Source organism: Haliotis cracherodii, unplaced genomic scaffold (assembly GCF_022045235.1).
Source record: "Haliotis cracherodii isolate W230 unplaced genomic scaffold, xgHalCrac1.p SCAF_16, whole genome shotgun sequence".
In the NCBI taxonomy this organism is placed as follows: Eukaryota; Metazoa; Mollusca; class Gastropoda; order Lepetellida; family Haliotidae; genus Haliotis; species Haliotis cracherodii.
The window spans coordinates 23,149,684-23,160,897 of NW_027266271.1; the positions used below are offsets into that span (position 1 = coordinate 23,149,684).

Consider the following 11,214-nt stretch of genomic DNA (forward strand, 5'->3'; position numbering starts at 1 on the left):
TTTATATCAAAACTGGCACAAGATCCTAACTTTACACATTGCCCTTATTACACACTTATCTTGAAGCTATGAAACTACCATGGTGTTGAGAAGTAAGTCAAGTAGTTTTAATTGTCATGATCTTCCTTATTGTCATACATGAGTGAGTGAGTGAGTGAGTGAGTGAGTGAGTGAGTGAGTGAGTGATAGTGAGTTTGGTTTTACGCTGCTACCATCACATGCACACCTACATGATCTAGTGGAAGGCTGTCAACAGAGATTGATAACAGACAATAATAGAATCTTGCATTATACAGTGAGTGAATGAGTGAGTGAGTGAGGGAGCGAGCATGGTTTCAGCAGTATTCTGCAATATCATGGTTGGGGGACACCAGAAATGGGCTGCACACATGGGGCCCATGAGGGGAATCAAACCCAGGTTTTCGATGTGACAAGCAAACGCTTTACCCACAAGGCCACCCCACCTCTCTGACACATGATAGTGTAAACATGCTGATAAATAACATATGCCTTGGTCCTCCGCTTCCATGCTCCTAAAGATACCAGGTGTGGTGTCCTACCTATGAGTATGATAGATGTCTGCTGTCAGATCAATACACACCACCCACACCTGACATGGCTGATGACCACCATCTTCCTACTCTACAACAGCAGCAGCACTCCATGTCAATCTACCAAAGTGCTGTCTCATCCACCAATCCCACACTCACCAGGCCAGGTCAAGGACATGTTGTTGATGACTGGGCCTGACCAGAGGCTCACCAGACAATGGCTTGTTGTCCATAATCACAACGGATAGATATCTTTTCATTCTGTGATTTCTTATTAAAAAGGTCTATACACTGATCATACATTTTTCAAGAGAATTCAGTCCTTGTGGTAGACCTATCTATATCCCTGAAACAAAGTTATGGATACGATAAAACAAAAATAATTCAATAAAAGAACCCACAAGTCTCTCAATTTTAGGAAAAGGGATGACTTTTGGCTGCTCGAGTTGAGGGGACTAGTATGGAATTGGGTGAATGCTTTATTTAACATGTTCTGGGACATGTAAGTGAGACCTTTTAGGTGGTTTTAACAGTTTTGATGATGCTCTCTTTAGAGGGGCGGTAGTGTAGACCAGTGGTTTAAGCATTTGCTTATCCGCCAAAGACCTGTGTTCAATTCCCCACATGGGTGCAATATGTGAAGCCCATTTCTGATGTACCCTGCCATGATATTGCTGGAATATTGCTAAAATTAACGTAACACCATACTGACTCACTCTCTCTCTTTTGCAAGAACCATATCTATTCGATCAAACGTAGTCGATTAATTTAACCATCAAACTTTTAAATGTGAAAATTGTAAGATTCCAGGTAACATGACTGAAGACTAACCCATGTCACAGTAATGTATTTTTACTGTAGCCAGTTTCATCAAAGGATGAATTTCAGATTTTTACTAATTAAGCCAAATCTTACAGTGAGACCTTATTTATTGTCAATTATTTTGTGTTCCTGTACAATCTTCCAACCCAATACTTCAAAGTCTTGGGATGAAGATAATCATATGCTAACTATTTCTGTGTAGTTGTTGTGTAGAGTCACTTCATCTGTATCATGCATATACAGATTCTTTGCTTGAGTGGCAGGTGAGGACATGCTTACCTTTTCGTGAACACCTGATGTTGTCAGTGATTTTCAGTGTTCCTTTCATATTCAATTTTCACCGCTATTTTGCGTTTAATGCCTAATGGAATCTGTTTTGGCTGATAATCAAGACAACTATTCTCTGGTGTTCATGTTTCATTTTTTCATAATCTTCACAGACCAATCAATTTTCAATCTCATTAAAATCAGATCTTAGTTCTCGCTACCGCTAGACAAAGATCTGAGGACACCCTATTACGGGTCACGTCAGGCCGACCTTGTGCGAACTTTGACCAACCAATGGAATGACTGACAAGAAGTTGACATTAGCCAAACAAAAGGCAGCTTTCTCATGCTTTAAATTTCACATTGGCGCCTACGCTTTGAAAAATATTTGGACAAATTCTTGATTAAAAATTTGAAACCTGAACAAAACAACATTCTGGAATGGCTAATAGATGATCTAGAATGTGTGGATTCAGTTGTTAAGCCTGTAACTATGGTTCGGAATACCCTGTGTAAAATTTTTTTGAGGTTGCAAGAATAGATGATCTGGTAAGCAACGCTCTGATTGGTCGGAAGAAAGGTTGTTCTGATGTGACCCCTTATGGGATGTCCTCAGATCTTTGCTTAGCGGTAGCGAGAACTAAGATCTGATTTTAATGAGATTGATCAATTTTAAGCTGACAGCATTATTGGTATTTTTCAATTTTTCCTTGACATAAGACAGGTATCTTCACAATGTCCATCACAGCAGTTTAACCATAGCAATAAACAGGATAAATGCCACAAAAGAGAAATATTTTCTGATATCATAAATAGGAGTGTAATGGTATTTCAACTGTTGAACCATCACAATTGTTTGCCCTATGATAGTAGGAATTTAAAATATGCATAGCAAACAATAGTTTCAGTAGTTGCAATGAGTTATAAATAATACATAGATTAGGAGAATTTCAAACCAGCCTGTGTGGTTGGTGAACAAGGATTGCGAGTTCACATTTGAGCTACTTTCCTTTGGTTTGTGGTGACAGAGGAAAATGGCCATCTTTGAGATTGTCAGCAATACCATATTCATTGCTGTTACATTGATTAATATAATTATCAAGCCTAAAAGTTTTTTTACTACTAATGCAATACTATTGCAATACTATTGCAATAGGTGACAACTATCACAATACCATTGCAATAGTGTGGGTTACTATGGCAATACAATGGCAACAGTGAAAACAGCCCTAATAATCACCCCTAATCTTCATGGAGGATCGGACAGAACTAACTTAACACAAATCCACAGATGTAAATGTTCAGGATTGTGTTTTTAAGCTTGTGCAGGTGTCCAGTACACCCCATGACCAGGTCCCTGGTCACTTCTAGAGATGTATAACACATGGACAAGTGAAGCCATTGCAAGATTAAGCTGATAGTGAATACCGATATATGTATTATCTTTCAGAGCCAAGAAAATAAAATTCCTCAAGTGGCCAAGACTTGATAGAGTCAACACAGTGGTCAAGACCCTACCTAGTTCATAGTGTAAAGATTAGTCACTGACCTCTTATCAACATATTCAAAACTGACCACTGCACAAAGTTCAAGTGAGGTTAAATGGGCCTTGCACTGGTGGACTAAGTAGGTGTGGAAATATCTCAATGTAGACCTGGTAGAGGTTACAGATATCCACATGATGGCTCTCACTGGTACACTGATGTTCCTAATGGTAGTCCGTGTTCTACAGATTACACTTTATGCATTAACACTTTCAAGTGTAAATCTTGAAATTACAGTAATCCAGAATGTCTTCAGTATCATGCTATTTTAATAATCCTTTTTGTTTTTATTTCAAGAGAGTATTTACACAATTTAGTTCATAAACTCTTAAAATACATTACATTAACCTTTAAATTATCCTCAAAACTACCATGAAAAAATATATCAATTCATTTCTATTTTGCCTCCCGATACTTTTCTTTAGACTGATCAGTGTAATAAGGGAACATATACCTGGTAAATAAACAATAAAGGTATAACGTAAAAGTTGTTTTGATACACCTGTACTTGGTCAAATAATCAGTGACTGGGTTAAGGCATTAATCTGGATAGTGAAAGTTTGCTACAGTCTCAAATTAGCAAAAAACACCTTTTTTCATGAAATTGAACAAATACATTATGTTTTTTATACAGTACCTACCAACATTCTAATCCGACATTATTTAAGCTCTCAATTTCTTCAAATCCAATTTTCAACCATGTTCTACACGATAACATAAAACAAAATAAGAAAGCATTTTATTCTTTTATGATTGTGTTCTGAGAAGTGGAAGTCACCTTGGCGAAACTAAGACATTTGTTATAAATAATGCTGTAACTTGAAATAGGATTGTTTGTGTTACAATCTGGGAATTTACACTGACATTTACCGTACTGTCATCTAGACCTGGGGCAAGATACCAGCCTCCAAGAATACCTAGATGTTTATTGGTGATGAAGGCCCTGTATCCTCAACATCAGGTGACATTTAGGCAATAAAGGGGGTTGGTATGAGTGAGTGAGTGAGTTTGGTTTTACGACACCTTTTGCAATATTCCAGCAATATCATGGCTGGGGACACCAGAAATGGACTTCACACATTTGCTCATGTCAGGAATCGAACCCGGGTCTTCCGCGTGACGAGCAAACACTTTAACCACTAGGCTACCCGACCGCCCCGGATTTGTATGACTGTAAACTTGTTAAACTTAATGAAAGTGGTCTTTGATTGCCCAGCAAAGGAGTCGCTTAGCTGTATTCATAGATCATCAGATGATATAAATTATGAAACAAATTTTTATTCATACATTGGACAAAACCACCGGACATGCAATTTCTAAAATTAAACTGCCCGAGATGAAAACAGCCCGTCTTTGCGGTCAAGCAGACAAGTATATATCCTCACCGACCAATAGAAACAAATTGAGAAGTATCTACATTGAAGAAGAAATGTTTCTAAAGTATACCAATTTATGACAAAACTAACAATCTGCCAAATGTTATCACTGGATGACTTTATTCTTATCACGACATGCCACACATGATTTATAAACTTTACACGCTAATCCTGCATAAGACAAATGGTGCATCTCGAGTCCTGGATCCATGGCGTCACATGCGATGCCTTCATGAGCATTGGTTCACACAACATACCAGTATGTTTGTTTGTGTATCGAACCAAACTTCTATCTCTTGAATATAAGTAAGTCTTCATATATCAACCAACATGTATGGTATTTGCTTTTAGTTTGGCGGTGAGTATATATGGTGTGCATTACATCCTTGGAGCTGTACATGTAATAGTATCTGGCAACACCCTGCTGGGAATCAGCTAGAAGCACTCCCAGCACTCTGACAACTGTTTGATGTGCAGCATGGCCAGCGATATGATACTGTGATGACATAATACGCTGTAACACCCAGTCAACCTGGACATCCTACCCTGCCTACTCATCCATGACATAGCAATGGTTACAGAATAATCGCTAAAAATAACGATAACATGTTTTCCTTTTCCACATATAACAAATTTGGCAAATTTCTTCCAGCACAAAAACCCTCTTGCATGTTAAGGAATAATTCTTAGGGTTGCTTCCAGACTTGACCATTTATTTATTTGTGTTTATTAAAGACTGGACCACATTTTCTTGCCCAACACACTACTCTGTTCTCTCTTATGTATGATGTTGATATTGTGCAGCTTGAACGTAAACTGTTAACAGAGTTTATTATGCTTAAGTCGTCCATTGCGTGTCCAAAGATAATTTTAAAAATTTTCTACATCTCCGGCTATGAAGATGAAATGCAGGCATGGTAACATGAATGATCCCAGCAATAGAGCTTCACAGAATTCCAATCAAAGTTTAAAGTGTAACTTTTGCCCATTATTCAGAATTTTCTTTATCTCCTCTGAAAGTTCTCGGATTATGAAGCTGAAATTTTATGTATGTAAACCAAGCAAGGTTTTCTCTAAAATGTGCTGACCGAATTCCGACCCGATGAAAAATATGGTTGTCATAACTTCAACTTTAATGTATCGTTGTGACATGCTGAACATGTAATACTGTCTCTGCATAGGTGGTCATGGATGTAAATGTAATTCTGTGAACATTCTGAGAGGATGTCTCTTGTGTACAGAGCTCAAGATGAGCTACAGATTTGCATAAAAAATGCACAACTCATCACCATAACCCAAATAATGTTGAGATGCTTGCATACAAATATGTATGAAAAACTTTAAAACCCCAAAGTGTAATAAGCACTGTGCATATTAACCTAATGTGTATTTGTTTGTTGTTTAACGCAGTACTCTGCAATGTTTCAGCTATATGATGGCGGTCTGTAAATAATTGAGTCTGGACCACACAATGCAGTGATTTTATCATGAGCATCGATCCACACAATTGGGATACGATGACATGCCCCAATCAAGTCAGCGAGTCTGACCATCCAATCCCATTAGTTGCCTTTTATGGCAAGTATTGGTTGCTGAAGACCAATTCTAACCCGGATCTTCACAGGACTATTAACCTTATGAGATTTTTCAGCTTACTCACCTGTATGTATTTACCGATATCTATTTACAGAATGAATGCAGGCATCTCCTATACATGAACTCTACTGCAGTGAATAATGTAAATAAGTGCTACATCAGACATCACTGTTGTGAGCTTGTGTGATATCACATGGACGGAAGCAAATTAGAAGTCTCCTGAAACAGTGTTGTGAGCAGACTATGTTTGGAAAGGTTCACTCACTGGTTTAAACATACCCAATAGATTCCACAAGGGAGTGAAAATACCATCAATACCCAAAGTAGATGATAACATTTATAGTCATTAGTCAATGGCTGAAACCATTATCTGGAGCCCTGTGTGTATGAACTTCTGTCAAATCCTTTGCTTGCCCTTCTTATCCTTGTATGACCTTTTTGATCTAAAATAATATTCACTTCAGGTGAGCTACAGAGCCTTGTGGCTCTACATATTCATTATGATTCAATTGCGGGAAAGTTGGTGACCATTGCAATCAGTACAAAAACACCATGTTAAAAGAAAGTAACTGTAGGCCTGGGATTTTATTTTGAATTTTATTGATGCCTCAGGTTTTCCCACAAAATCATTGGATATGCTAGATGTGGCTTAAGTATTGTCTTGAAGATGTGACTAAATTATTTGCAGGCTTACACTATTAAAGATATCTGTAATTAAGATGATATAATGCCCTTTAAGAAACTTAAAAGAAAATACCAAATTAAATGCACAATTATTGGCTATTACCAAGTTCTATTAAACATACCAAAATCCTGGAAAGATACTATTATCTTATATAATCAACATTTAAATACAACTTTGATGGACTTACTTGTAGCGCCTAAAGGCTCCAGATATTTTTATGATAAGTCTATAACTACAGCAAATCTCCCAACAGTCTGTGAAAAATGGGATACCACTCTCGACTTAGATATATCATGGAAGGATGTTTATCATTGTTTATATCAGATGCAGAAAATGTACAAAAGATGTAAAATTACTTGATTTTCAATATAAATTTATATATCGCATCATCTTTACAAAAAAAAGAATTGTTTAAAATGAAAATTCTCGATGATGATCAGTGCTCATTTTGTGAAACTGATACTGAAATCGGTACTTCATGTATTTTGGGATTGTAGGCATGTTAAAGAGTTTGGGGCCAAAGCCAAATGTTTTCTTCATACAAAATGTTCAAAACAATTTACATTTACAAAATGCTCTGTTTTACTTGGGTACAACTCTAACATTCTGTTAAATCACATCATACTGGCATGCAAAATATATACATGTAGTAAGTATTAAGAAGAACAAATTGTCACTTGAAAAGTTTCTGAAGACTTTAATTGATATATTTCGGATAGAGAAATCAATTGCACAAAAAAAACAATACAATAAGACAGTTTGACAGAAAATGAAAAAATTTGGCAAGTGAATTAACTGTTTAGTTAATATGTCACTATTTTTGGTTTTTAACATGATCAATTTCCACTAATGTACTGTAAGGATTTAGCTTCACACTCAGTTAATAAACATGGCAGATGTAGCCTGCCTGTTTCACCATTTGTAAACATTGTCGGAAACCTGTAGCCATTAAATTTTGCTGTCTGCTGTATAGGTATGTAACCACCACCCAATAAGTATACCACATGACGTGCTACTCAATGTATTACTCTGTAATATCATATACTGAATTTAATAAAATTTTAAAAAAATAATTAATTGCAGGCTGCTGTGAAATATTCCTTGACTTTGGCCTTAAGCAACATTCTTCTCTACTAACCGTGCTAATAGTAAGGCCAATGTATTTTCCCCCTTTCACGTCTATTGCAAAAGCACTGTTAATAGTGTGGCAATTACTGATGACCTTGCACTAATTTGTTTCTGACTCGACAGAAACATTCACCGTGCTTTGTGCTTTCATTATTTATTTACCATTAGTGTGCTGGGCTCATTTTGTTTGATGAAGTTTATGTGGACGGCCCAGCAATCAGGTGTTTATTGCTCACACCAAGCCTGTATCAGAGAGGTATAATTGAAGTTTTAGCATGCTCATGCTGCTTTAAACAGTATTTCCCTTCAGCAATATCACAGTGGAGGACACCAAGGATGGTCACTACACTAGGTATTTATACACTGAAGGAACTGGTCACATGCTATTGACAAACAAAACCTGGGTTGAAGGACTTGGGAGCCCTGAGCTCCCTCAGGTATACTTTTGAGGTCCCAAACAGGTTCTAAGGGTAATCACTGTGACCTACTTGGTGCCTACTGGCACTCAAGAATTATGCACTTCCAAGAAGCTTCATGATAGCATTGCACCGACACTTTCAAACCGTACGCTATTCATACACCACACTAAGGCTGGGACAAGTCCAAATTTACTACCCGGGTTCCTACCCCCCTATTACCCGACCCTACTCGGGTACCCACTGTAGGTCTCAAGAGATAGGTACAAAATGTCTGATAGGGAATTTACCACAGCCCTGGCAAAGAATATTTAGATAGATGTATTAAACAATCTGGTCATGCATACACTGAAGTTGACAAAAAATCTTTATTCAGCCATATGAAAAGTCAGAAGGAATGGCTGCATAGTCAGAAAGAAATATGAATTTTAGTGACTTGTAGTGTAACCATCAACATGATCAAGTTCTAGATAGTATTTGCCATTAAACAATATATCAAGTGACTAACCATGGGTCCGGGTAGTTCCGTTGGTACCCGGGTCCTATCAGAACCCACCCGACCCAGGTACCCGTCCCAGCCCTACATCACACCTTTTTCATCATTTTGAGACTGGTTTGGAAGCTGTCATCTTAAAAGCTCTGGATTGACACAAGGCTTAAAACGTGTCCAACATATTATGCCCATATCCGATGTTTGGTTCCAATTATAATCTTCTCTGATGACACAAACAAAACTATGCAATACACATTGATATGCATCAGCTAGGAATATGATGCATCAGCTAGGAATATGACACATTGTGACTTCACAGCCATTGTCCAGATCATGGTGTTTGCTGAATATTCACATCTTGAAGGTTTGTTGCACATTTTACTTGTTTATGAACCTGAGAAAAATCTGCATTTGGGGCTTTTGGATTACTGTAAGGGCTGGACTGAAGCGAAAATAATATGGTTCAGCGACTGTGATACCGACTACAGTAGTCTCAATGGCCAAGGGACTTTATACTTCAAGACGCAGGGGGGCGTGGCAAAAGGAGGTCACATTAGAACCAAGTATATTTGTATAGACTTTGAATGTACTAAAGAAAATAAAACAAAATCATATAACCCTACCTGCCTTCTGAATAAGTACTGCAAAACAACATTCTTACAATATAAGAAAAGCCTGATAAACAGCCAGCATTTTATCACTCACTTTCTGTCAAAGCCAATGTCACTGTTCACAAAAAAATATCTGCAGGACAAATCTGTAGATTCTTATGTTAATATTGACATATTCCGCCATTTTCTGCTCCTTCATGTTCGGTTCAAGTAAGGAGTCCAATAAGGCCAAAAAAATAAGGAGACTGGCATTTCATATTTACTAGTACCCTGCAACGCCAATTATGTTTTAGTTTTAATCATTTTCAGTGGACATGGTAAGACGTACATAACATTGTTTTTGCCTAACATTAAATATGTCATGTTTGCAGAATGTTGACACTGACCAAAGCAAATAATGATCAGAAGTAATAAGGATAATTCTACTTGAAAAACATTGACAGTAATAAAACATTTTCACTTTAAAAAATCAGAAATAACACATGTTACACTGAAATATATCAACCACATAAAAACATTTTAAAGTTTGTTTGAAACTTCTTTTATCAGTGTATATCACCATCTGTGATCAATGACTTTTCGTAATAAATCATAAAGTTCTTTTGAGCAATAAAATATTTAAACAAATTTCATATGCTTATGTTATGACACAACAGTTAAGTTCAGTTCTTACAAACGTTTCGCAACAGATGCCATGGGTTGGTGGTAAGTAATGTCAGCAAAATATGCAAATGCATGACCGTGACAACTGGTACGAACTTGCCAAGTTAATATATGTTCATAACGCACATACAATATTGTGCATAGCGATGTTATTGTGCGAAAGGCCGTGTTATAATTCGTTACACCATAAAGTTTGGCAACAACGTTTAATTCTGATCACAGTTATAACATCTTCAATGACAGTCGCGTTGTTATGGTCAATTATATAATTCGGGTTAACACGAACGCAACACTGTTCAAGATGGCTACCGACATTTCGGGTGGAGCGGATGGACATTCATTGATCTTTGACTTACCAAACTCTTCTGAAGATGATGAACGTTGGTGATACGCTTGTAGAGAAGAGATCATAGACGTATCTAGTGGTTGGGGAAAGTCACAAAAACTCCCATCGGCCATTATTGTAATAAACCTCACTTTTTTCGGACATAAGAAATCAACAAGGAAGGTCCGAGGCTTGTTACGTCATAATACAGACACAAGCTCGCGTTCTGCCTGCGCAATAGGGTTGGTCCACTTTGGAAGGGGGGCAGGGTTGTTGTTTACCAGACATATGATTTCTTATTACCTTGATTGGAACAATAACCTTTATTTACACCGGTGTTAGTTTCAAGGGAACTCACATAGTGAATTTTTCAATTTGTCTAAATGACAATCTAGAAAAATGTAAGCGGTTAGAAATCTAACCTGACACCCCTCTTGACCACTATCAAGGCCACGGATAAGCCGATTGACCAATCACGTGGGTTCATGGACATATTTGATGGAGGCTGTCAAGCTCGTTTACGTCTAAACAAAACACTGTGCGATAACAGACTGTAACGCCTTTCAGCCGTTCCTCAGAATTTAATGACCACCATGATTCGAACATGGGTTTAATGTTTCCAGCAATGTTGATGTGAAAACAAGAAAACTTAAAATACTAAGTGAAAACGTTTGGCTGGAATTTGTTGATATCTTACATCATTTAAAAGAGGAACTGAATTAATATGTCTGGCCTTA

At 37.3% G+C, this 11,214-nt stretch overlaps 1 protein-coding gene across 1 annotated transcript in view; it reads right to left on the reverse strand.

Annotated features, from left to right (window-relative positions):
• Positions 1 to 10,611, reverse strand: part of LOC139463492 (D site-binding protein-like) — a 48,949-nt gene extending 38,338 nt beyond the window's left edge. Inside the window, exon 1 of the mRNA XM_071244763.1 lies at positions 10,509 to 10,611. Within this exon, the coding sequence (XP_071100864.1) occupies positions 10,509 to 10,611 (103 nt within the window). The remainder of the gene's footprint in view (positions 1 to 10,508) is intronic.
• Between the last annotated feature and the right edge of the window lie 603 nt (positions 10,612 to 11,214).